This window comes from Hyaena hyaena, unplaced genomic scaffold, assembly GCF_003009895.1.
Source record: "Hyaena hyaena isolate Hyena2069 unplaced genomic scaffold, ASM300989v1 scaffold_1718, whole genome shotgun sequence".
In the NCBI taxonomy this organism is placed as follows: domain Eukaryota; kingdom Metazoa; phylum Chordata; class Mammalia; order Carnivora; family Hyaenidae; genus Hyaena; species Hyaena hyaena.
This window is the reverse complement of record NW_024082351.1, coordinates 125,480-153,221: the sequence shown is the minus strand read 5'-3', so window position 1 is coordinate 153,221 and position 27,742 is coordinate 125,480. Positions and strand designations below refer to the sequence as shown.

Genomic DNA, 27,742 nt, shown 5'->3' with positions numbered 1-27,742 from the left:
TGTTTTAAGTACTTCTGGATTTGAGTCGTCAATATTTCATTAAGGATTTGACCTCTGGATCCATATACATATATAGTAATTCTCGCAAAAATAAGCTGAGATTCCTGATGTGTATGCCACCCCAATCCCAATTCTAACATAATTTGGAAAAATGATTAGTTATTTAACTATGCATTCTGGTCAGGCCCTAGGATAAATTAAAGTGTTCTCTCCAAAATGAAAATGCAAAGTTAAGGGGTTGAGAAAAGTAGGTATTAATTTTTAAATCTTAACTCTGTTTAGTATGTGGCTTTGTCAACAGGTGACCACACTTTTATGTTCAAACAATTATTGGTCATCCAAATTATTGCTCCCCAAATAGTCTCTATCTGAAGTTTCAGAAGTTTTTGAAAAAAAATTTTAAGTGTTTTATTTATTTCTGAGAGACAGAGAGAGACAGCGTGAGCAGTGGAGGGTCAGAGAGAAAGAGAGAGAGACACAGAATCTGAAGCAGGCTCCGGGCTCTGAGCTAGCTGTCAGCACAGAGCCTGACACGGGGTTTGAACCCATGAACCACGAGATCATGACCTGAGCCGAAGTCTGATGCTTAACTGACTGAGCCACCCAGGTGCCCCTCAGAATTTAATAGCCATAAAATTTCTAACTCAAAACTTATCCAAAGTAAGACAAAAGCTCTTCTAAGTAACTGCCAGCCATTTAAGTACATGTAAGTATACATTTAAACATATAATATATATTAAATACATATATCTCTTTCACAAGAAAGGACATGAATCACTACAGGATAAGACACTAGGTTCAAATTATAAGCCAACCAAGACAAATGCTTAACTAATCTCTGGACTTGTTGCCACAAGTAGGTAGTTACCAATTCCCTGGCTGACAGACTTGGAACTATATCCCTACTACCTGCTCTTCGTGAGAGAAGACAAATCAAAGTTGTTCTTTTCACATGTGGGTTTTTATTTCGAGCCCGTCACACTGAGCACAGAATCGCCTCTGGCTCCTAGACCTGTGATGAGCAGTTTGCTGCTGTTCTCATCACCACTGTTTCCACTTATTGTTCATTTAGGGCCCTTATTAGAAAGGACAAGACAAGAAGACAGCCTGCAGGGTCAAACCCACTACCTGCCTGCCTGGCTTTTCTGTACACAGGTGAGGTATTCCTGCACATCATCTGGGGACCCCAGAATAAGTGGAACTCGTTGGTGAATGGCCTCTGGCTTCACATCCAGCACAGGCTGGGTGCCTGTGGTTGCCATGCCTCCTGCCTGCTCTATGATATAGGCCACGGGATTGCACTCATACAGGAGCCGGAGCTGTGGAGAAACAGAGTCAGGTGGACAAGCTTAGCAAGTTGCCAAAAGTCCCATGCCACACCCCTAAAGCTCAGTGAGGGAGTTCCAACTGCTGAACTTCTGTCTCATTAGCATGAACACACTGGGCACCCCAGCAGAGTGGGCTTTCTGGGGTCAGGACCCTCCAGACGGCTGGATGCATCAGATGTTGTTCATCATCATGCCTTTGGGGCACTTCTGGTTAGTATCTACCCATCTTGTGACCTTTGTGTTCATAAGAAACCTGCCTCCTCATTTGGGAGTATGAAATCTAGACACTTGTTTCTTATTGGTTTGGCAATGAGGCAAACTGATGCTGAGGACTGGTCAGGAGCCTCTGTATGTGAGGCCTATGACTAGGAAGGAGTCCAGCTTGGATGAGATAGGGGGTCACCTGGAGAATACTAGGTAGCCTCTTGGGATAACCTTGGTGTCCAGGATTGTATGGAGGAAACTCACATCTCAAACGTTAACTTGATAAGGTAGATTGCTAGTATTTAAATGGCCTTTTTTCTTGGCCCCTGAGTCTGAATTAACTTCTACTGCTTGCACGTCCCTCTTCATATATTTGTCACACTGAGCTTTGTGACACAACCTCCTGATATGCTTGCCCTTGAAGGCAGGGACAGAGTCTGTCTTGGTTGGCCATTGTAACATCTCCCTTCCCAGTACTTGCTGACACAAGGAAAGTGTCCAAACATGGCTACTGCATCCCTTACCCAAGGACTTCCAGTGGAGGACAGCAGGGTTCAGGGTAGAGTCGGTAAAGTCAGCCTGTGCCCTGTTTGCTAAGTTGGGCATGTGGAGCCAGGGCTGAGCTTGTCCTGAAGAAGGACTGCCTTTTCTAAGAGGCACTCAGAGAACTAGCAGGTGTCTGCCCTACATCCAGTGAATACTTGAGAAACTGAATTGAAATGGGCTGGACTGAATGTCTTTTTTGGGATCTATTTCTGTGATCACGTTGTGATTCCCTCCTCACCACCTCTACACCCACCAGAAACACACACACATCACATTAGATTCAGGGTGATAGTCCAGCTGCATGATCTAACTCGATATCATTCTACCTTCTCCTTCCTTCTCCATTAAGTGCAAAATCTATATTTAAAAGAAAACAAGTTTGCTTCTGTAATCAGCTTACAAAGTGGTTGACCCAGCTCTCTGCAGCCTTTTCTTTGCCATTCTTTTCTTCAAATCCATTCTGAAGATCATTTGAAACTACTTTGAGAAGCAGTCATATTTTGAGCTGATTTTTGAATCATTATTATTTCACAGTGAGGAGCATATTTTGTTCTGGTCTAGGTTAGAGAGCTGGGCATTCAGGAGACGGTAAGTTGAGACTCCAGGGGGCATTTACTGCCATTTTGGTAAAATAGTGTATGCTGCTCTCTCTCTAGATCTCCAGCTCTAGGAGTCATGGGCATCCTAGCAGGGTACAAAGAAGTCCCAGTGGGTGGGGACACACTTGGATCGGCTAGTTTTGTCCCTGATCATCCACAGAAAGGACACTGGAAGCCAATCAGTCCTAGACACCTGTCAGCTTGTAGACCTTGGCTCCTTCTTCCCCTTTCCCTTGCGTAGGGATTTGGGGTGTCAGCAATAAAGTCTCAGACTGTACCTACAAAGTCTTTGTTTATACCATGTTGATTCAGATACTTTAAAAAAAACAACATAGCATTCTCTCATAAAGTTTGTCTTTGAGCCAAGGCTGCCCTTCACCATAAGTTGCCCTTATGGTAAATTCATCTTAAAACACAATTCTCAGGTTTTCATATGTTAGCCTGCTGTCTTTATGATCTACTTTTCTCTGCAGTTAAAATCTAAAGGGATAAAAAGAGACAAGCACACACAGGAGGAAAGGTGTACACATCCACCCCACCCCCAAAACACACATCAATATGGTCACAGAGACCACAAAAGCTAAAACACTGAGTTTGAGAACCAATGGTACTTTCAATAGGGTTGGTGGTTATGGTGCTATGAATATAGATCTATATATGGAATTATATGTACTTATGGGAATGTCTAGGTCATTATATATGGACATTTTCTGACTTACTTTAAATCATTTTATTTTGTTTTACTTTTATTTAAATCCAAATGAGTTAACATATAGTGTAATAATGATTTCAGTAGTAGAATTTAGTGATTCATCATTTTTAAAATCATTTTAACAATTAGTAATAATTAGCCTAAATGTTTTCTGTGTTGGAACTGTGTAGGCAGGAATAGTGGTTGTAGTGGTTGTATTTAAGCATTTCCTCATTCTCTAGATCTCATTAAACACTGCATGCCAGCACCTCTTATGTAGACTTATCTGTGATTCTTACTTCCAAAGGTAGTAAGAATTTCTCACATGAAGAGAAATTCCTGATACACTAATCTGCATATTAAAAATCTTCCCTCTGGGGGCACAGTCAGTTAATCATCTGATTCTTGATCTCAGCTCAGGTCATGATCTCACAGTTTGTGAGTTCGAGCCCTGCATCAGGCTCTGCGTCATCAGCTTGGGATTTTGCCTCTCCTCTCTGTTCCTCCCCAGCTTGTTCTCTCTCTCTTTCTTTCTTTCTTCCTTCCTTCCTTCCTTCCTTCCTTCCTTCCTTCCTTTCTTTCTCTCTCTCTCAAAATAAATAAACTTTTAAAAATAATAAAAATACAAATCTTCCCTCTGGTCTCATGTGCTCTGAAATTTCTTACCATGACTTTGAATCTGGCATTCCAGTAATTGAAATTGCACATGCTGGGAGACATATATACATGTGGTTAGTTGTTGCTGTGCCCCAAGAATACAGTAGATCTGTGTTTTGATGTGTCTACTTACCTATGATTTCTGTGAGTGGCTAAAAAACAGACACATTTCTATGGGAGGGCCTATTCAAGAAAGATGCATTTGGATCATAATATTCCCACCTAATTATACAAGTATTTTTGTGTTTGTGTCATATATTGGCAGTAAAATCTTCCAGGAGCTACCTTTGTAGAAATATTGAATAAGTTATGACCAGAAGTTCTTATTCTAGAGTTTGGGAATTCTCTAGGGGTTTCATGGGTAGAATTAAGGTCATCTGTGAACCCCCTAAAAATGTATGTAATGTACATGTCTATGTGCATTTTTTCCTGGAAAGTGAGCCATACTCTTCATTAGATTTTTAAAGGATCCTTAATCCAGAATCAGGTGGTGCTGAAGTTACAGGTCAGGCACAATATGTAAAAAGTGGTAGATGAACACAGCTGACTCATGGTGAGTGATGGGCATGAGGCCAAGGGAAAGTGAAGGTCAGTGAAAATTGCCAATAACAACAATTTTAGTCTCTACCACAGCCTCAAATTCATTAATGAGAAATATACCTCATTTCTCTTCCACATGCCCACTCACAAATGGATGTGAAAAGGACAGAACAATAGCCAAAAAGCAGACATGAGGAGAAAGGGAACTCCAACTGGCTTACTGACCAGAGCCAGTGGACAAAGGAAAATTACCTTGCCCTTAGGACTTTTCTGGTTTGCCGGGTATAGGAAGATCCCTCCATACACCAGGGTGCGGTGCACATCGGCCACCATGGAGCCCACATACCTGGCCCCATAGGGAGCACTGCCATCCTAGAAGGCAGAGAGAAGACATAAGATGCTCATCTGAATTAGATACTCCATTATCCACATATCCTGGTTTAGGAAGTTTGCAAAGCACAAGAAATTAACTATTAAAGGCCTCTAAGGAAAGAAGGAGACACCAAAAGCATTTAGGCTTGGATAAGACATGCAAGAAAAATCCACCCAGCAAAACAAATTGAAACACAATAAAAGCAGGCACTGTAGGTGATTCCAAACATTGAATATTGGATGGAATGCAAAATTTTCCATATGCTCTCCTAGATAACAACATGAGTAGCCATGTTCAGTAATGTTGTATAAACTCAGCTCAATAAATAGTTTTTCAGGGGCACCTGGGTGGCTCAGTCAGATGCTCAATAAATACAAGAAGAGCTGTATGACATAAATCATAATTAATTACACACTAATTGAGCCACAAGGTTCATCTTTTACCATCAGATGGACAGAAATTTTTAAAGATTCACCACATCTAGTACCATCGGGGATGCAGGGAAATGGATACTCTTTCATATGGTACTAGAGATTATAAATTGATGCAACTTTTGTGGAAGAGCATTTGATAACATCAACATGTTAAGTGCTCATATACTTTAACACCAGTAAAAAATATGCCCTGCAGATATACTTGCAAAAGGTCATGAGTGTGCACATTTGGGGCATCTCCATTGCAGCTCTGTGTGTCTTGGTGGGAAATCAGAGATGAGCAAAGCTGCTCTCCATAAGGAATTAGCTCTCTCTGTCCTCCCAAAACAAGGCTGGGCAGCCCTTTGTCAACTCCACAAATCTGTATGTGCTTGTGTAGAACAATCCTCAAGTTATGAAAAAGAAAATCGGGTGAGGTAGAGATATGCTCTACCTGATGTTCTAAAGGGGTGGAGGGGTAGATATGGAGATTGGATGTGCATAATCCCTCCCGCCATTCCAGAGCTAAGGATAAAAACAACACTTAGTAGTGGTCATCCCTGGAAAGAGCAACTTGGCTGGGGGTATGGAAGGGGGAGGCTTTTACTTTTAATTTTATATATTTCTGTTTTACATTTTCTAATCTTAGATTAAATTTTAAAATTGAAGTAAAGTTCACATCAGATAAAATTGATAATTTTAAGGTACATTCATAATGTTTAAAGTACATTTAAAGTACATTCATAATGTTGTACAACAATGACTGATTACAGAACATTTCCGTCACCCAAAGGAAAACCTTACACCCATTAAGTAGTCCCTGCCCCCCACCTCCCTCAGCCCCTGGCAACCACTAATCTGACTCTATACATTAATCTTGTCCTTGCATCTGGCTCCTTCCACTCAGCATAAATGTTTCTGAGGTTCACCTATGCTGTGGTATGCAACAGTACTTCACTTCTGTTTATGACTGAATAAAACTCTCGTGTGTGGATGTACCACCACTTATTCATCCATTTTTCAGTTGATGGACATTGAATAGTTTCCACCTCTGGTTATTGTAAGTAATGTTGCTATGAACATTTGTGTATAAGGTGGGGCTTTTTGTGTCTGTTTGTTTTTAATACCTGTTTTCAGTTATTTGGGATATATACATAGGAGCAGGACTGCAGGGTCAAATGGTAATTCTATGTTTAACTTTTGAGATATATAACTTTTTAAATTTTGCTAACAAAAATAGAAATCAGAATTTCAGTCAAGTGGAAACATTGCAAACATTGCCTTCTTCTTTGGGCCTTTCTTTTGTTCTTGTTTTTGTTTTGTCTTTAATTTTTATTTATTTATTTATTTTTGAGAGGGAGACTGAGTGAGAGAGGGGCAGAGAGAGAGAATCTCATGAGGGGCAGAAAGAGAGAGAGAGAATCCCATGCTGACAGCATGAAGCCTAACGCGGGGCTTGAGCTCACCTGATGCAGGGCTCTAGCTTATGAACCATGAGATCACAACCTGAACCAAAGTTGGATGCTTAACTGACTGAGTCACTCAGGTGCCCGTGGGCCTTTCTTTATTTAATAATAGTAAAAAATACTTAATTAAAGAAAGCAATAGCTTCAAGCCAACGCCCACCATGCTAGCCTCTCCTGCTTTTATCTCTGCCCCTTTATCTCTCTTCACAGAGAATTTTGAGGGAAGAGGAAATAGATCATTTTCCCTAATTTCCTTTTAATGTATTTAAAGGATCACTGCAAATTTCCACCAGAGCCAAGAGGATGCCCACCACCTAGTTGAGTGTATTCCCATTTGTCCAAAGTCAAAATTCCTTTTTGTATTTTAGGTAGAAATCCTGGGATCCAACCCTAGCTTTCATTGTATCTCTGTTCATCTTAGGAGTCAGAATTGGACTCTCCTAAGACCACCCAGCACTTCAGTCAAAATGATCATTGTTTTTACATCCAGAAGAAAGTCTCTCCCTGGACTCTCAAGCACCGCCTGAGGAAACTATCAAGCATTCACACTGGTTTCCAGCGGTTACATGTAGACTAAACTTTCTGAAGCGAGAACCGATGAATTTCTAGTCTTCAATTTATGTACTTGTAAGGGATTTTATGTAAAAGCAAGCAATTAAAACCAAAACCTCCTATAGGCAAAACAAGGCCTTTTATGCTAGGAACAGATACATAGTAAATCTCGTTTCACGTTGAAGAGCAAATGGAGGATTCTGGAGATTTGCTTTATATTGGATAACATGTACTTTCCTTTGCTGTTTAAAAGGGTCTCATCTTTGAATCAGTATTGAAATATCAGTTAATACGTTGGGCTCAGCAGTCTACCATTTCTATGATAAGTGAACACTGACTTTCTAATTCTAATGACATCCCCCAGAATTTGATGAGAGAGGGTCCCACTTGTAAACAAGCTTATACCCCTCTCCCAAGTTAGACCAGAATTTACACTCCTGATCTGGAAATTTTTTTACTCTACTCCCATACCTGTCTTAAAATCTCTCTTAGAATGGTGGCCATACTGACTGGAGTGTTTGGGCTGCATTAATAGCCACATGAAGTCCAGAACATGATAATGCCTTTCAGAGATAAAAATATCCTAAATCTTGGGGTAAACACAAGGCCCTGATATTAGGACATATGAATGGAGCTTTCAAATATAATTAATTATTCCATCTAAAAGCAAATATAGGTGAGTGACCAGAATCTACATAGGTGGTAGCTCAGTAAACAAATGACTTGAGAAGTTCAAGCCTGAACCCTGAATTTTGAAAATGTGACCTGTTTTCTTCATAAACAATGTCTCCTGGAAAAACCAACTAGGGAGTATTATCTTGAGTAGGTTATTTTAGCTGTAAAAGACATTGCTCGTTTATGAAGAAAGGCAGAGTCAGTCATTCTCATACCGACCAGAGGCATAAACAGTGGCATCAACCTCTGTCAACCAAGTTCCCAAAGCCACCACCCAAACAGGGACCCCTGAGGCAGCATTCTCCCTGCTACTGCATTAGGCTTTCTTCACTCACCTCAGGAAATTTCTTCTTCTGCACATACTCTGAGGTTGCAGCATCAAAATACTTGGCATAGCCCTCATTGAGACTGTAAATCTTTCCTTTCTTCTTTATCCTGACATCTTTTTCCACCAGGATAAATTCACCAAGAGCCTAGAAAGATGAAGAGAAATGTTTGGAAGAAGAGAGATACCAAGAAACAGAAGCCAACAGCACTCTCTCGAACAATCAGAGGGCACTGGAAGGTGTGGGACTGCTGGAGGAAGCTGGGGGTGCCACATCCTTCAACAGCCCCAGCAGTGTTACAGCAAGAGATGAAATAATTCAAAGGAAAGCAGGAATGGTCCTTGGTAATGTGCACTTCCTGCCAGGTTACTCATTTATAGGGAAACCTGCAGTATTTATCGCCCAAGTTCTCATCCCCAGTTAATTCCTAATGTTTCAAGGAAGATTTGGGCCATCGACAATAAGAAGTTTCATGAATGAGATTTGTCATAAAGGTGGGGGATACAGTTCGCCTACCAATGTGTGGTCCACTTATGTAAATAACTCAGTCTTGGAAACCATTAAAAGTTCTCAATATCTCAGTGACTCTTACACAAGTTAAGGAGGAAATCCCTTCCATCAGAAACTATATTCAATTGGCATAAGGAACAAAATGGATAAAAATTAAAGAAATCTTCAGAATCATTAATAAAAATGTGGCAGTGCGCCCATCGTGGTTGTTCTGCAGGCTATCCCGCACATACCGCTTTATCTGACTGCTGGTAATATAGGGACATCCCTCAGGCACCTGTTTATCTGAGTGCTAATGGATGTGATTAGCTGGCTGCAGATATCACCCTGAAAGGCTAGATGTCTCTCTAAGTCACTAAGAGGGAAACCAGGCTTGGAAATGTAATCATCTTTAATGAACATCAAAGACTAAGAAAGTGAAAATCTCCCACCATGACAGCTCACAGCTGGCAGCTAGACTAGAAGGTTTCTAATAAACATAGGAATTTACATTCCCAGAGTATAAAGAGGCAAGACCATTCTGACCATGTCTGAAATAATACAGTGATATGAACAGCCACAGAAATAACTAAGCATCCCTCTCTTCTGTGAGTGATAACCGTTACTTTACCAATGAATCTCTACCTCACTTTAATCTTCCCACATCCTAGATAAAAATTATTGATATATAATCATTAATTGTGCCCACTTCTAGACAACTCCCAAACTAGAACTAACCCTCTCTTTTTTTAATCCTCCTGAGATCAAGCAAAAGTCCACTTGCTATACAGTTAAGTCCATCCCAACTCTCTTCTAGCATGACACTCTACTGTTCCTCTAGAGCACATCCTCCCTTGTGCATTACACCCAACTTCTTTTTTATTAGAGGCAAGTTCTTGATGATCTTTGGTTCATGAGCTTCAATAACTTGCTGTGGACATTTGTTGCTTTCGACCAGCCCAGTGTGGAGTAACACTTGCTAAAAGCATCCTGACTCCCTTTGAAGAACTAACTCTTTTCATTTGATTCCAGTCTGGGAAGATTAGACTGAGCCTCCTCTAGCTCACTTCAGGCATTTGACTCAGCTTGGCAAATTAGATACTCTTCCCTGGCAAGTGAACCTGGAGTGAGAGACACAGAATCAGAGGTACTGTCCTAACCAGACTGGCCATGCTGCAAGCCCATTCTTGTGACTCCTGCTTCCTGGCCCTCAAGATCTGCCCATTTCCAGCTTGCATCCTGAGCTTTACTGTTAATGCAGTAACACCCTTTACTTAATTGGGAAGAACATGTATGTTAGAGGCAGTCCTACAAACCCAGCTGTCCAATAGGGTGTCCGATTAAGTTAATTAAAATAAAAGAATTTTTAAAACCCAGTTTCTTAATCACACTAATCACATTGCAATCATTCAATAGCCACATGGAATGAGTGGCTACCATACTGGACAGCACAGATTATAAAACATATCCATGTCACAGAAAGTTCTATTGGATGGTGCTGTCTAAAAAGTCCATGTTTCTCTCTAGACATTGGCAACATTAGGATTTTTTAAATCATTGTATTCCCATAAGCCAAAGAGGTTGAATGTATTTTTAGATTAGAAACTCCTTAAAGACACAGCCTGGGTTGATAAGACAGACCCCTAAGAACCCTTTAAATGCCCTCCATTTGACAAAGGTCTTTAATGTTTTTTGATGTTGGTGTTGGCTCACCAACTAGACTCTCTGGCCCCAAAAGCAAATATTAAGAATGACCAGAAAATTATCCCAGGGGACTGGAATTAAAGCACAGAGATGCATGGAGTCCTAAGTACTGATGCTCCATATTGGGTACCTACTGGGTCAAGCATGAAGAGGTCCACTCCCTGCCCAGTGGAAAGAGCCACCAGGGTTGCACTGCCATAGAGGGCATAGCCTGCAGCCACAATATTTCGGCCTGGCTGCAGAGCATCCTTTTCAGAAGGCTCGTCGTCTGACGTCTGCAGAAGAGAAAAGAGGAACATGGTGTGTTATTGTCTCTGGCCAGACCCCTTTGCCAGAGGCCTGGGCTGCAGATCTACTGGTACCACTGAAGGCAGTGCAGTTCTCAGGATTTTGAGCTGAAGCCCATGTATCTGGAGGGAATGAGCTGCCATGTTAATGAATGGTTCTACCTGAGCCATTTTGGAAAGGAATTCTTGGACTTCTCCCTGGTTTCTGAACACATTCATCTGCATCCTGCCAAGAAATCACCCAAGATGCTAAAACCACAGCCTCTCTTCATAGTCGTAAGTCATGCTTCTTAACTGTTATAACAACCAAGGTTATTAAGCTCTGATTTTGTGCCATATTATTGTACATACTCACCAGCCCCCTGAGGGAAATATCTTTATCATTTCCATTGTGTAGGTGTAACACTCAGAGTCTGAATGTGTGGATAACTCACCCGACATCTAGAAGCCTTAGGGGTGGAGTCAAGCCCAGGTAGCCAGGCTCAAGGCTCTTACCTGTTCCACGTGCTATACCTTGAACTCCTTGTCTTTGTCTGCCGTGCCCATCCCAACACCCCCCACACTGAACCCATGTCTATAGTTAGGAATGTTTTCTTCAAAAAGCCTCTCCCTTTACCATGGCAGCAGTGCAGGTGTAAATGAGAATTCAGAGAGACCAGACAGGTGGGGATGCTGAGGAAGGGGCAGCGAATATTCTCAATGGAGGGACAGAGCTGCAGCTGAGACTCTATTTCATAACCCACTTTCCCCAATATGTCTCAAAGGTTCCTTCCCTCCCCACCTCTTTATATTCTAAAAGGCAAGTGAATCAAAGCTTATGAGTTTGGTGGGGCACCTGGGTGGCTCAGTCAGTTAAGCATCCAACTTCAGCTCAGGTCATGATCTCATGGTTGGTAAATTTGGGGCCCCACGTTGGGCTCTGTGGTGACAGCTCAGAGCCTGGAGCCTACTTCAGTTTCTATGTCTCTCTCTCTCTCTCTGTCTTTCTCAAAAATAAATAAACATTTAAAAAAAATTTAACTTACGAGTTTGGAAAGATGAGTAGCAAACTTCTGGCCTTAGCTGTGAGGAACTGAGTTGGGGCTGGGAGTCGAGAAGAGCTCTTTCCCATCTTCATCTGGGGTTGTGACTATACAACAAAACCTTAAGGGAGGGAGAGAATTCTGGACAAACACTCAGGCTGGCTCTCTACCCTCATATCACTGTGGATGGCAGATATGAGAGGAGCTTTGAAGGAGAGGCAAATGGGCAGACTTCAATCAACTCTCTTCAAATCAAAACATCCATGAGGCACCTGGATGGCTCAGTCAGTTAATGTCTGACTTCAGCTCAGGTCATGATCTCATGGTTTGTGAGTTTGAGCCCTATATCAAGCTTTGTGCTGACAGCTCACTGCCTGGAGCCTGCTTCAGATTCTGTGTCTCCCTCTCTCTCTCCCCCTCCCCTGCTCATGCTCTGTCTCTCTCTTTTTCTCAAAAACAAATAAACATTAAAAATTTTTTAATAAAATAAAAGAGAAGAAATGGCAGTCAGGAGAGGTACCCACACAACATCTTGAAACCAGTGAGTGATAAAGCTGGGATGGACCCACATCTCCCAATGCTATGCCAGCATCCTTCATCCTTCAATACTGTCACAGAACATGGGGCCAGTCTTCCCTTGCAAGTAATATCCTAACAAGTTGATTGTAAAACCAAACCTTATTCTTTTTTAAAAATGGCATGTTCCTTTTAATAACTTTTCCTCTTCCCATCTTATATTCTTTCAAAAAACTTTCTTTTCCTTTTTTTTTTTTTTTGCACCCAATTACATTTCCATCTGATTTGGACACATGTTCAATAAATTGGCCTGATTTCCAGATTTCCTGGCCACTTACAGATTCTGAGAACTGGGCCCCAGAGCAGATGCTCAAAGTGGACCAGCATCATCAACATCCCCAGGGATCTTGTTAGGAGTGCAAATACTCATCCCCCCTCCTTCCTTAATCTGGCCAGGCCTACAGTATCAGAAACTCTGGGCCTCCAGAGTCAGGCTTCCAGGTGATTCTGAGACATGCTAGTTTGGGAACCACTGGTCTAAAGCATGAGCTCATAAAACTCTTTAGGAAAGTGGGAGGTTTTTAAATAAAACCTTTAGTCTTCACCATTGATGCTTCTGAAACACCTCCACTCGGCCATCAGAAGGACTTTATTTTCTGTGTATGAAACCAGGGTTCCTTCCTGCTGATTTCTCCCTGACCAGAGTCTGTTCTTCCTCTGAGCTGTGATCCTGCAACCCCTGCACAGTGTAGCACCCTCTCTGTGACCCTCTGGGCTCTGCCCAGTGGCTGGAAGAGAACCACTCCTTCCCCCTGGCTTTACTGACTTTAAATAACAGGTAGAACTCTCTGGCCTAAAGAAATAACAAAAAATACATTCCAGATCCCAAAACTTCCTTCTAGCCATTGCCTCATCTCTGTCTTCACATAGATCCTGGAGTCTAGAATGGCTGTCTATAGTAGCTGTCTTTCTTCTCTTGCCACCTGTCCACTCTATCAGGAGCACACTGCCCAATCCTCCTGACCCTAACCCTTGGCAATGTTGGGTCCCTTGACTACTGTCTCTTTCTTGACATGGATCTCTCCTGAGCATCTGTCTACTTCCCTCTTTTCTGGACTCTGATATTGCGATTTATAAGAAATATGTATTTGCTCCTTCAGATGACCAAAATGCATTTCTCATATATATTTGGTTTTTGCCCACAGTCACTGGCTCACAACTTCCAAAACCCTCAGACTTTCCTTAGTGTTGAAAGTGATGAAGGTGTCTTTGGGACAGCACCAAAAGAGGAGGGCTGGTTGCCCAGAGAACCAACCACGTGATCGCATGATTAGAAGGTTACAACTTTCCATGGCGCCTGGGTGGCTCAAACAGTTAAGCTTCCAACTTTAGCTCAGGTCATGATCTCATTGCTCATGAGTTCGAGTCTTGAATTGGGCTCTGTGCTGACAGCTCAGAGCCTGGAGCCTGTTTCAGATTCTGTGTCTCCCTCTCTCTGCCCCTCCCCTGCTCACGGTGTCTCTCTCTATCTCAAAAATAAATAAACATTAAACAAATTTTTTTAAAAAGGTTACAACTTTCAGACTCACCCTCTGACTTCCTGAAGGGGCGAGGAGATAGAGATCGAATCAATTGCCAATGGCCAATGATTTAATCAAACATGCCTATGTAATGAAGCCTCCATAAAACCTGAAAAAGACAGGGTTTGAAGAACTTCTGGATTGGTAAACATCTGGAGATACAAGGAAGGTGGTGCACCTGGAAAGGACAGGGAAGCTCTGCAACCTTTCCCCCTTACCCTGCCCTAAGGGTGTCTTTCATCTGGATATTCTGAGTTATATCCTTTAATAACAAACCGGTGATCTAACAACATTTTTCTCTGAATTCTGTGAGCTGCTCTAGCAAATTAGCCAAACCTGAGGAGGGGGTCTTGGGAACCTCTCATTTATAGCCAGTCAAAAGCACAGGAAAAACCTGGGCTCTTGACCGGCATCTGCATTGAGTTGCCAGGGGTGAGGGGAGTGGGGCAGAAGGTAATTGGAAATTTCAATCTATAGCATGTTGCTCAGAAGTACAGACTTGCCTTGTAGGACTGAATCCTTAACCCATGGAATCTGATGCTCTCTCTGGGTAGATAGTGTCAGAATTGAGTTGAATTTTTGGACGCCTCCTCATGTCTGAGAATTGCTTGATGCTGTGTGCGTACCCCACCACACCCTCATTTTGGAATTGGGTCCAGAAACCTTTCATGGACTTCTTTCTAACTGTCTAGCTATGCCTTCTCATTTGCTTTTGCCATCTCCTATTCTTCCAACCCCGTATTGCAAGGGGGTTCCTTGCAGGGTTCCTCCTGGCTCCTCTGCACCCTCAGGGGATCTAACCAGTGCAAAATGGACTTTCTATCCGATGTGGAGACTCTAAGTTTCTGCGAGACAAACAAATTTAATGAGGTCTGGAGTAGACGCCTGACCCAAACTGCCCCAATCAGTCTACTCAGAAATCCAGATTTGGGGCTAGAACACTTTGGTTTATGTCAACTTAGGAGCTGTGGGATGGCACTTTCTTCTGCCATTGGCCAAAGAAGCAGAGAAAAGTTGGTCCACAGAGAGGGAAAGGAGTGAAGTGGCCACATGACAGAAAGGCAAGATAAGAAACTCTTTTCTGGTCCTAGCCTTCCCTGAGGCTGGCCATATTCTTGCCTTGGAGTTGCCTAATCCATTCCTGCCATTCCTGCCATTTACACCAGAGCCCTAACTAATAAAGCTATATTCTTAGTCTACACACTTCTCAGTAATCTCACTCACAACCAGAGTTCAAAGCTCTATGCACATGTCAATGACTCCCAGACCGCCATCTTCATCTCCCCTGAGAGTACAGCCTTGGAGTCACCTGTCTACCGGGCATCCCTAGTCAGGTATCCCATAGATACCCCAAACTCAACACGCATCTAAGATAGAATTTGTCTGCTCCATCTCACACCCCAAATCGCAGCTCTTCTCCCATTGTTTCCTGTCTCAGCAACTGTCTACTGTCATCTGCCCGGTAGAAACCTCAGGGTTACTTGCCCCTCCCTCTCCCTAACTACCCTCCTTGTCCTTACCCATGCCCTCCACTCAGTAAGCCCAGTCACTCCTAACATCTACTCTTCATAGCTCCGTGGCCCCCTCTGCATCCTTACCATCAGCACTTGGCTCCAAGTGACCTTTACCTCCTGCCTGATCCCCCAACTCCATCCTTGCCCCACTCTGGTCCATGTCACTCTGTTTAAAACACTTCCTTGACTTCCCACTGCCTCAACATCTGATATTCTTTTTTTTTTTTAATGTTTTATTTATTTCTAGGAGAGAGAGAGAGAGACAGCGTGAGCAGGGGAGGGTCAGAGAGAGAGGGAGTCACAGACTGAAACAGGCTCCAGGCTCTGAGCTGGCAGTCAGCACAGAGCCCGACGCGGGGCTCGAACCCATGAACCGCGAGATCATGACCTAAGCGAAAGACGGACGCTTAACTGACTAAGCCACCCAGGCGCCCCCAACATCTGATATTCTTAACTCATCTTACCAGGTCTTCCATGATCTGTCCCCTGGTAGTTGACAAGCCTTGTCTAACACCATCCTCTGCCCCACAACCGAGCCCCACACTGCAAAAATACTGAGTTTCTTTTCTCTTCTTGAACATTCCACTACCCTGCACCTGAGCTCCAAGACTCTGTATATGACCTTCCTTCTAGCCAGCATGGCCCAATCCTTTCTCCTCACACCTGCTGCCTGAGAAACTCATAGTTAACCTTCAAGTCCCAAGTGAAATATCATCTCTCCCATGGAGGCCTTCTCTGACCTCATGGTTAGTCTTCCAGGTACTCAATGCTTCTCCTGGGAAGCTCCTGACACACCTTCATTAGTGTGTTTAATGTCTGCCTTCCTAAATAGTCTGTAAGCTGAATGGTGGCAGGTGCCAACTGCCTTGTTCAGGACTATTTTCCCACCATGAGGTGCAATCTGGCACATGACTATGGCATTCAATTGATGCATGCATGCAAACATCCATCCAAGTTTATACATGTGCATATATATGCATGCATACACACATTTTCAGGAGCATGCTGGATAGTCTAATGCAAGGCATTCCCAAATTTCATCAAACTCTTATATAAATTTAGATTTTTCCTGAATTTTAACATTTTATTTTAAAATAATTAAAGATTCACTGGAAGTTGAACAGAGTACAGAGATCCCATGTACCTTTCACCCAATTTCTCTCAATAGTTGCATAGTTATTAGAAGATATAAATAGTTGCATAGTTATTAGATGATATAATAATAACTTCCAGTTATTAGATGAATATATCCTAAGGATACAGTGTGGTGACTATAGTTAACAATACTGATTGTATACTTGAAAGTTGCTATGAGAGTAAATCTTAAAAGCTCTCATCACCAGAAAAAAATTTTGTTTAACTATGTGAGGTGATCACCAAACTTACTGTGGTGATCATTTCAATATATATATTATATATATCAAATCATTATGTGTTCACCTATTCTAATACAATGCTATAGGTCAATTAGATCTCAGTAAAATTGGGGGCATGGGCAAGAAGCCATTAAGAGCCATTATGGTGCAGTTGGAGAGCCTGTTTGAATTCCTGTCCTTCATGTACCAACTGGTGATTTTAGTTGAGTCACTTAACTTCTCTGTGCTTCAGTTTGTTCCCTAGTAAATAATAATAGCAACAGTGTGTGCACCTGCCTTGTAGCTGAGGCGATGACTGACCCGGGAGCGCTGTGCTGGCAGGTGGGCAGAAGAGTGCAGGATCATGCTCAGCGGTCAACAGTATTGGCCACAATGAAAAAGCTAATGTTGAAAGCCACCTCAAAGATACAACTGTTGTCTTTTTTTCAGAATCTCATAAATATCACACCACCTATCTCTTTATTTTTATCTCCAAGCTATACTTGAAAGGGAGAAGTAACACTCCTTTATACGCCTATCTCATTTTGGCTTAACCTCAAAACATCATCTTAGTCTTCCACTTTCTCAAATACCACAGAAAGTATCTTGGGTCATTCTCTCCTGAGCCTTCAGCAAAAGTCTCCTTTTCTCTCTTCACAAGAAAAAGAGAGAGAGAGAGAGAGACAGAAACACCAACTGGGAAAACAACATTCTCAGAATCTTCCTCTAGTCTGGGCTGGCTTGGCTTCCACTTGGTCTCCAAAACAGAAGTAACAGAGCCACCCTCCTGCTCCTTGATTTTCTTCACATAAAGAAAGCTTAGGTTAATTCACATATTCTGGTAAGGTTAGGTTTATGCTAAGCTTTTGCCCCCCCAAATCAAATTCTGGCCTCTTTCTTTGGACAACCATCAGCCAACAATAAATAATCTTGCAAAATCAATATCTACAGATAACACAGTGGTCAATATGGGATATACCCAACCCTCCCCCACGTTTATAATCTAAGAGGATGAAGGAAAATACTCAAAGTTAATTACATACCTATTACATGATTAGTGCCAAATTGGTAGCATAGAAATCAGTGATGCCTGCGTGTTTGATCATAAATCGTTCAGCGGAAAGAATGTGTGCAGTGGAGCCAGAGGTAGGGGTCTTTAAAACCAGCCCAGAGGGCGGATTACTCAGTTGAACAACCCTTAAGACCATCCAGAGCCTGTGGACTCCCTTCTACCTGACAGCCCCAGGGAAAAGGCCCACCCATCCTGATTAGAGTGAGGACTGATCTCAAATTGAGATGCTGTGGATTATGTGGTGCAACATGAAGTCTCTGGTAATACTGGATGGTTGCAAACCAACCCATAAAATTCTCTGTTGGCAGGTATGTGGTATATAGGTGAAATGGCCCCAAACAGTCCTAATACCCAGAATCTGTGACTAAGTTGCATTACATGGCACAAGGGACTTTGTAGATGCAATTAGGATTACCAATTTAAGATAGAGAGAGATCATTGTGGATTTTCCAGATGGGCGCAATCTAATCAAATGAGCCCTTAAAAGCAGAGAACTTTCTGTGGCTGAGGGCAGGGGAGAAAAGGCAAAGTGGGGATATCAGAGAGATTAGAACCTGTTAGACTTGGCATGCCTTCACTGCCTTGGATAACAAAGGAATCACAAGCCAGGGAAAACAAAAACAAAATAAAAAACCCAAAGACTCCATCCTACAACAGAATGGAACTGAATTTTGCAAATGACCTAACAGAACCTGGTAGCTAATCTCCCCTCCCCTTCCCCCCTCCCCCCGCCTCCCCCAGACTCTCAATAGGAAGTCAGGCTGGCTGACACCCAGATTTTGGCCTTATGAGACCCTAAGCGGGGAACTGAGCCATGCCTGTCAGACTTCTGGCCTACAGAGTGGTAGATAATAAATGGGGGTTATTTTAAACCTCTAAATGTGTGGTTAATTGTTACAGCAGCAATAGAAAACTAATGCAACAATATTTGAGAAACATAAAGAAGAAATAGAGGAGTCCTCAAATGCCACCTGGAACCTAATACTCTATCTGACGTCTGTGTCGTTCCCATTTTTTTAAAACGAAGCTTCATCTGTCCTCTTACTTTATCTTCCCACCGCGCAGTGAAGAGGGCAGATGGAAAATTACCATATCAGTTTTTCCAGTGAGGAGACCGAGGCCGAGTGAGTTATCGTTTGCTTACAGTGGTGGGTCTGGTTAGCAGGTAGATAGCAGGTAGAACTCCAAACTTGTGACTCCCAGCCCAGGAACCTTTCAGAAGCCACCAAGAGGGAAAAGGCATTAAAGATCAGACTGTCTACTCACTTTTCTGTAGATGGCAAAGATGGTTCCAATGGAGGCCAGGCAGTCGATGTTAGAAGATCCATCCAGTGGGTCAAAGCAGACCACGTACTTCCCCTAAATGCACAGAGGGAAAACCACCTGATTGGTACCCTTCTAGTCACACTTTGTGTAAGTGGCAATGCATGGTTGGTAACACTACATCAAAAAGTGATTCAGAGCAAAGGGATATCCTTATCAAAAAATGCAATTACTTAAGGAGGGCAAGGTGTGTCAGCATCAATGAATTGTGAGCTTGGGGCCAACCTGCCCATAGACAAATGAGTTGATGCCCACATGGGGCGATGGAAATCCCATCCCCTCCAAGCTTCCTCTGGCTCTGCCCTTTCCTCCTGGATGGGCCCAAAGCTATGGGCCCTCATAGCTTTGAAGGGTGTGAGAGGAAACCAGGTCTGAAATTGGCACCTGGCCAGGAAGAGGTGGAGAAGTTAAGATAAACCTAGGCTAACTCTACCCATATCCACAGTAAAGTCAGTTATGGATTTATTCATGATTCTTTCTGAACTTCTCTGCAGACAGGCTTTTCTCATTTGGGAGCACTTTTGCCAAAAGACTTCAGAAAATCTCAGAACAATGTCCCAGGGCCTCTGGATTTGTCTTTTTAAGAGAGCTGGCATGCATACATACATCAGGAGAATAAAAATACTGTCCCAGGTTTTATTGCATCCAAACCCACCTGTCCTATGTGAAGGCCAGCAGACAGATCTGGATCTTTCCAGCCCACCCACACTGCTGTCACAGGCTGCTCCAGCTGACATTTCATGGAAAGAAATCATCAGATACTTTTTACAGGCCTCCTATGTGCAAGCCTCTGGGAGAGCTTTAGTGATGGGGACCAGAGTATCCTGGCTAATTAGGCTAATTAAATACTGGTAATATAACATCAAGTAAGATGAGAGTCATTTCTCGCACCAATAAAATTACTTTTCCTTGACTTTCTGGTGAGTAATGCCCTAGCTGAAGCTGACTTTTATTTCTTCCCCCCCACCCTTGCTCGGTGGGGGGTGGAGATGGGCTAAAAAAAATGGGATAATCCATAAATTTGGAAATTTCCCATTCTCCCTGTGGATAATTCAACTGAGACCATTCAATCTTTATGCATTCATTCAACAGGTATCTGTTGAGCATCTAGCATAGGCTGGAAAATATTCAAAGAACTGATATGGAGGTAGGCATAGAATATTCAAGAACTAAAACCTGTATTGCTCAGGCCAATGGGGAAAGATTATGATAGATTAGATCGGAGAGATGATTGAGAGGCATGCAACAGTGGGAATTGAAAGTTGAAAATGATATGTATAATTTAGCTTAAATTCTGTGAGACAACAAGAGTAAAGTGCTTTGCACAGTCCCTGGTATACAGTAGGATGTTTAATAAATTTGGTTTTATCTTTTTCATCCTCTCAGCTAACTATGAAGAAATGGTCTCCAACACCCAATGTACAAAACAAGGGCCAGTCCCAGTATTTATTCTGTATCACAGCTGGACATGGGTTGAATTTTTGGCCACCAGCAAACCTCTGACTTTAGTTAACTGCTTTGTGAAGCCAGAGTGGCTACAGACCCTCCCCGGTCATGCATGCATGACCAAGTTTGCCATTGTATTCAGGCAAGAGAGCACGATCTTTACAGTTTTTTTTCTATATTAGTCTAACAGTCAGGCATGAAGAAATCTCTGCTGAAACCAGAGGGAGAATAGAAGTGGGGTTGGTAAGAATACAGGCCTGCTCTTCCCAGGAGCTCTAGTTTTTACTGGACTCAATGATTCTGAAACCACAAAAAATGCAACACTTGTTCTGGTCAAATGGAAAGAAACATCTGAACCCCACCCACTGAGGCATTTTCAGGAAATTACTCTTTTCCCTGAATGAATCACCCCCATGTTGTGGATTTTTTTTTCGCACTAGACAGCATAAGACTTCTAACTAAAAAGTACGCAATCCTTTTCACCACCCAGGAAACAAAGGTTAAGGAATAGAAATATCCCGGGAACTAAAGAAAAGCAAAGAAACCAGATTCTTCCCAACTCCGTAGTACCATCTACTGGTGATGAGTGGAACTGCATCCTGGCCCCACACTCACTCTCTTCTCCTTGGCAGTGATAATCGCCTCTTTATTCTCCTCGGAGACCAGGACGCAGGTGCCGTAGGAGGACTGGAGCATGTTAATCACCAGGGAATTGGATAATACGTCCAGTTTCTTCACCTCATCACCGGTCACGTTCACGCTTCCTGCAATTCCATACCTAAAAACACGGAAGACGGAATGAAAGTATTAAGGGAATCCAAAACTCCATAAAGAAGCCGAGATGGGGGGCACCTGGATGGCTCAGTTGGTTCAGCATCCCTCTTCTGCTCAGGTTGTGATCTCACGGTTTGTGCATTTGAGGCCCACATCAGGCTGTTTGCTGTTAGCACAGAGCCTGCTTCATTCAGATCCTCTGTCCCCTCTCTCTCTCTGCCCCTCCCCTGCTTACTCTCTCTCTCTCAATAAATAAACTTCTTTTAAAAAGCCCAGACACTAAGACACAACCATTCTAAGCTGCCTTTCCCTTCATTGCTGCGGAATCTCCAAATTATACAGACCAAGTGTAACGTGTCTCACAGCCATGATTCTCAACCTTGCTTCCTTTACACCTTGGATATATTGTCATATCCCTGTATCCTCCCGATAATGTTAACTGGAATCCAATCTTATTAGAATACAAACCTACAATGGGCAGTGGGAGGTGAAGGGAAAGAGCCAATTCAGAAAGTCAGACTCAGCACCATCATTACTAACCCAAAAACTAAAGGACTATGGCTTGTCAGCACTGGAATTTCAAGTATTTGTTGATCACCCTCAAATAGTGGCCTGGAGGGCTGAATGAAAAATTTGCCTTGTGGTAGCGTTGCTTTACTTAAGATGGAAATGTGGGGACCAACTTAACTAATTTAATTTTGTCCTTCACTACCATTTCAAGCAATGTAAGAAAAATTCTATCTAGCTTTATGTTTTAGAATATCAGGATGCAAAGGTCTCCTAGCTTCCACCGTCATGGGCAGAATCCTTCTGAAATACCAACGAGATCACTCTGGTCTCGGAAAGGGAGAGGGGCAAACCATGAGAGACTCTTGAATGCTGACAAAAACTGAGAACCGCAGGGGGGGGGGGGGGGGGATGGGCATGGAGGAGGGCACTCGTGGGGATGAGCACCGGGTGTTATGTGGAAACTAATTTGACAATAAACTATTTGTAAAAAAAAAAAACAAAACAAAAACAAGATCCCTCTGGCCTCACCCAGAGCCCCAGGTTTCCTGTGGTGGACTTCAGGCCCCAGCAAGGAAGCCCTGTTCCCACGCTGCCGTCGCAGCTTGTTCCACTGACCTCGCTCAGCCAGTCTCAGCCTCTGGAATCCGCTAAGCACACACATGCCTTACATGGACCCTGGATTGGCTGCCCCACTCCTGCACCCTTACCTCCAAGAGTGGAATGCCTACTACCCACTCAAGTCATTGCAACAGCCACCAGCACCCAGAGAGGTACTCCTCTCCTTTTCACCCTCACTCATGGTGTTCACCCCACAGGAATGCTGTCTGCCTACTCTCCCTCCTGATTCCTTCCAGTGGCTTCCTGGGTGCCACCACTACCAGGCACACCCCTGCCATCCCTTCCACAGCAGTTTGTGATCTGTTCATGGGAATACCTTTCCTGGTACATTATCTGCTTATTGTACTAGAGCAGATGGTTTCCACAGCACCCAAGGATGTGGCAAATGCTCAATATATGTTCACTGAATTATGAAGAAAGCATGGCAGTAAAATAATTTCTCTACCTCTCCCTTTTTTTAATGCCATGTATTTGCTGAAGGAATCCTCAGGTGCTCCAACAGGTAGCCAGGTTTGAGAACCACTGACCTACTCTAAGCAGAGGACAACTCACTTTCCACCCTCTTCCTTAACTGACAGCCTTCCTCCAGGTGTCATTTACCCTTAACCCCCATTAACAACCCTCCTTGCAGAAAGAACGGAGGCATGTCCATAATGAGGTCTGACTTACAACTGCTCCAAGTCAGATCATGGATGCGAGAGAGCGTTATAATCCAAAGGACAATATCTTTTACCATTTTAATTTTTTTAATATTTTATTTATTTTTGAGAGAGAGAGATAGATACAGCGTGAGCAGGGGAAGGTCAGAGAGAGAGGGAGTCACAGAATCTGAAGATTTGCTGTCAGCAAAGAGCCTGATGCAGGGCTCCAACCCATGGACCGTGAGATCATGACCTGAGCCGAAGTCAGACGCTTAACCGACTGAGCCACCCAGGTGCCCCTCTTTTACCATTTTAACAAACATGAAAGCTCTACTGACAATTTTTGAATGGGATATTCTACTACTTTGGCAGAAACCCATGAAAATGCTTCCAGGAGAAGGATTCTAGCATTCTCTTCTTCCTATAGCAATGAGCGGACAAAAAAGAAGGAAAAGCATGAACATTCCTGATCATGTTTGCATTCAATAAGCTTGCGCCTGAAAATGTCTTCCCCCCAAAAAGAAGCAAAGAATGAGGGGCTTGAGGGCCCATAAATGAGAAAGGCGCAGGAGCAGGTGAAAGTCCTATTTTCAGGAACAGAATTGCTCCAGGACAAGAGAGACCTTTTACCAATATGAGAAGCAAATCCAGGGTCCTCTTAAAATAACCTCAGCATTTTGTTAGAAAGAAGGAGTTTCCAGACAATGGGCATCTCACACTGCCATCTTGGTGTTTCTTAGCGAGGGACCAGGAGAAGGATGTCATCTAAATTGGCAGAAGGCGGGGCTCTGCCAGCCTGAGGCCCCTGCCTCAGCCTCTGAGAAAATAGTGGAGCCTGAAGTCTTGATTCCATGGGCTATACCTGCCACCTAGTGGACAATCAGCAGCATGGACCAGCTTCCTGGCAAATTTCCCCAGATCTGGGCTTGGAACCATTGTAATAATGAGCATTTACTGAGCCTTTATTATGGATCTGGCACTGTTGAAGTTATCATCACCATGGATTCACTAAGCTTCACAACAACCCTGTAAGTTAAGGGCTATTCCCATTCCCTCCATTTTACAAATGGGAAACCGAGATCCTAACAAAAGTAGATGGTCACATTGAAGGAAGAGCCAAATTAAATGAACACCTTTTTATCCAGTTCCTGAATCTACTTCATCTGGACGCTCGACAGCCGCAAAGCTAAAGTTCTGAAGCCTACTAGTACACTCTACCACTGCAGCCACTGCCTAGCCAAGCATCCAGCACAGAGGAGCACATTAAGGAGGGTAAATAATACTGAAAAGCAGTGGAGATGCCCAGAAAATGGCTTTAAGCATAGCAGAGTCATATGCAGAGACAGATAAACACTACTTAGTGTCATTCAGCACAGACCATCACCTGGTGGGAGCAGAACAGAAGAAAATGGCTGCAACTCACATTCATGAAGATCCTTAAAAGTAGAGGTTGGCCATTATTGCTCTATGAGGCAATATAGTTACAGCAATACACAGAGACCAGGGAAAGCTGATCATAAATGCGTCCTCAAACTGGATGTCATTACTGAGTCACAAAACCTAATCTGTGATAAATAAATCCTATAATTATCTTGTGAGAATTATATCTTGTGATAGAATGCTATCAAATGTGTGTGTTAAAAGTACTAAATTGTTAAGAATTACTATTTTAAATCATTAGACTTTGTTATTTCTTCATTTGGGGGGAATAATAACAATGGGACCCTTCACCTTTGGAGAGGACCTTTGCTACAAAAAAAAAAAAGGAACTGCAAAGAAAGTCAGCTTCTTTTCAGTACAGACTTAAACTGGACACTTGGCTGTATGAACATTAATAAAAGGAAAACCTCACTAAAACTGAGTCAGGAGGCCAGAAGGGGGAGCCCTCACACTGGAGCACTGGAAGTCATTGCAGGAAGTGTTGTCAATGCCAGACCCCAACAAAAGAACCCTCCAGGGAAATAATAATCAGTTACAGGCTCCTGCAAGGAAAGATGTGCATTGCCTCGCCTACTAGAAATTGACTTGCCAACTCAACCAATAAGAAACCATTATGGCCCTGAACTCTTGCTTTTCACCAACGACTTTTGTTCAACATAGCCCCTGCCAATGTCCTCCTTCATAAAATAACCTTCTTCTCCTTTGTTAAACCAGCCTATGTTCGTCCCATATTGCAATTCTCTACTATTCCCAAATGAACTCATTTTTTGTTGGTGAAATAATTGACTTATTGGGGGGTCTGGGTGGCTAAGTTGGTTAAGCTCAGGTCATGATCTCAGGGTCATAAGATTGGAGCCCTACATCAGGCTCTGCACTGGGTGTGGAGTCTGCTTAAGATTCTCTCTCTGCTTCTCCCTCTGCCTCTTCCCTTGCTTTCTCTCTCTCTCTTAAAGTAAAATAAAATAAAATAAAACAAAACAAAATAAAATAACTGGCTTATTTTTTAAGGTCAGTGGCTGTGATGGTCAGCAGCCATAGCATGAACTTGGCCTTCTTCTGTGCTTGGATAAAGTACCAAAGAGAACAAAGCGTAAGTAAGAATGCTCTGTATTTCCTCTTCCTGGAACCAGAACGTCTTGCACACCAAGTGGAGAAGAAAATAAGGAGTCTCAGAGAAGAAATATAAAATTGTTTTGAAGCAAAAGACTCCTTTCCACAGTAAGAATGGAGATACAGGGCAGGAAATCATTTTGTAAATGATTGCTAGCTCCCAACACATTGGCAAAGTTCATGGCAATAAAATGCTCCTGTATGCAAAGATCATAAAGTGAAATCTCAATTCCTCCTCGCTGTTTCTTTGTGCCACAAGAAACAAGTCAGGATAATACCATCTACGTTTTTAATGCAACAAGCCACTGAGCTTCTCATCGTTATAATACATGGCAACTGGAAAAATTATATATTCTTTCTCCATACCATGTCTCCAAGTATTTTCTTCCTTTCTGGAAGCAAGTCAAAGGCCCCTTTATTAAAAGACAGAAACTTTAAAAGCACCTTCCCTCCAGGGCACAGGCAAATAGCTTTTGACATGGTCACCTGCCCAAGCACCTGCGGCTTTGTCCACACCCCTCCTGGGCCCGAATCCCTATGCGTGGGGTGCAGGTTTGTGCACCCGCACCTGCTCCCCCAGGACTCACAGGTGGGCCAGGCCGGCTTTGCGCACAGCCGAAGATATGGCTTTGATGGCCGTCAGCATGGAGTTCAGCAGCTGTGTGAGCTCCCCGGTCCCTTTGGCCTGACGCCCCTTTTCCATAACATAGCGAGTCAGGGTGAGCATGTCCGTTTCAAAGGGGCTTCTGTCCGACATGGTGGCGGGTAGCTGTTCAAATCCTTCTTTTCTCCCGGAAAGACTTATTTATCTCTAAAGGCTGTGGCTCCTCGGTATCAGAGCTGGTTTGTGCTGGCCCTGCCAGGACCTTTAACGAAAAAGTGCCCCAACCCACGTGATTAAGATAACTGGGCAAAGCCTCAAGAAACTCTCTCTGGCAAGGCTGACGTTGAAGGCTGCCAAGGCACCATAAGCAAGCTCTAAATAGAATCAGGGAGCCCAGAAATACACCTACTTTCTTTTGATGAACGTTTTTATTTAAAGATCCTACAAAGGAGCCATTTAGTAACTGGTGGGAGATGAGAAATCCAGCCACTAAAAAATGATCCATAAAACCCTCTCATTCAAGGGCTCAGAAGGATTTTTTGCATGTATCTACGGGAGAACCCAAGTCCGCAGTGGCTCTAAGAGGCAGACTGGCAGATATCTTACCTAAGGTGCAGGTCACACAATAAAATAGGGCAATCCTGGGACCTCTCAGCCAGGGGTCCTTTATATATGTTTGCAAAGGATGCTTTTTATTTTCAAAAAGACATGATTGACTGGGTATCCATAAAAGCTATCCAAATCTAGAAGAAAAAATTACATTCCTAGCACAGTGCCTAGCATCAGGTTATCTTATGAATTCCTCTAGATTTGCACATCTAATTCAAAAATACTACTTTCTTGGGAAGCCTGGGTGGCTCAATAGGTTAAACATCCAACTTCAGCTCAGGTCATGATCTCGCAGTTTAGGAGTTCAAGCCCTGCATCGGGCTATGTGCTGACAGCTCAGAGCCCAGAGCCTGCTTTGGATTCTGTGTCTCCTTCTCTCTCTGCTCCTTGCCTGCTTATGCACTCTCTCTCAAAAATAAATAAACATTTAAAAAATTTTTATACTACTTTCTTACTGAAAAGGAAACACCACAGAAGTATATAAAAGAAAAAGTGAGTCCTTACCACCAGCCCATCCCCCAGCCCACTCTCTAGAAATAACTGAACTGGTGGGGGTCTGTATTGGTATTAGGCACTGGTGGGCGGCTGTGTAGCATACACCAAGACCTTTATCTAGAGGCACACAGACATGGCATTGAGTCCCAATCTACTTATCTGCTAGTTGTCCTGGGAAAGTTCCTGAAGCCTCAGTTTCCTCTCCTATAAATGGGGATAGCAGTAAAACATCTACGTTATAGAGTGGTTGTCAGGATTAAAAG

The 27,742-nt window shown here is 43.0% G+C and overlaps 1 protein-coding gene across 1 annotated transcript; it reads right to left on the bottom strand.

Moving 5' to 3' along the window:
• Window positions 1-887: 887 nt before the first annotated feature.
• On the bottom strand, window positions 888-26,605 carry FBP2 (fructose-bisphosphatase 2). Its single transcript, XM_039224696.1, has 7 exons — window positions 26,359-26,605; window positions 21,294-21,456; window positions 19,176-19,268; window positions 10,698-10,838; window positions 8,380-8,517; window positions 4,818-4,937; window positions 888-1,319 (listed from the first exon to the last, which is right to left on the bottom strand). Exons 1-7 carry the CDS (start codon window positions 26,526-26,528, stop codon window positions 1,125-1,127), a joined length of 1,020 nt encoding a protein of 339 aa, XP_039080627.1. The 5' UTR covers window positions 26,529-26,605; the 3' UTR covers window positions 888-1,124.
• Between the last annotated feature and the right edge of the window lie 1,137 nt (window positions 26,606-27,742).

Bases quoted from the DNA above. Each gene is read 5' to 3' on its own strand.
- FBP2 (XM_039224696.1), bottom strand. From the start codon at position 26,528: ATGTCGGACAGAAGCCCCTTTGAAACGGACATGCTCACCCTGACTCGC. The intron at 8,518-10,697 runs GTAGGTACCCAA...TCATCTTTCTAG, and splicing joins ACCTCTTCATGCTTGACCCA to GCTCTTGGTGAATTTATCCT. The intron at 4,938-8,379 runs GTGAGTGAAGAA...TCTGCCTTCTAG, and splicing joins AGAAGAAGAAATTTCCTGAG to GATGGCAGTGCTCCCTATGG.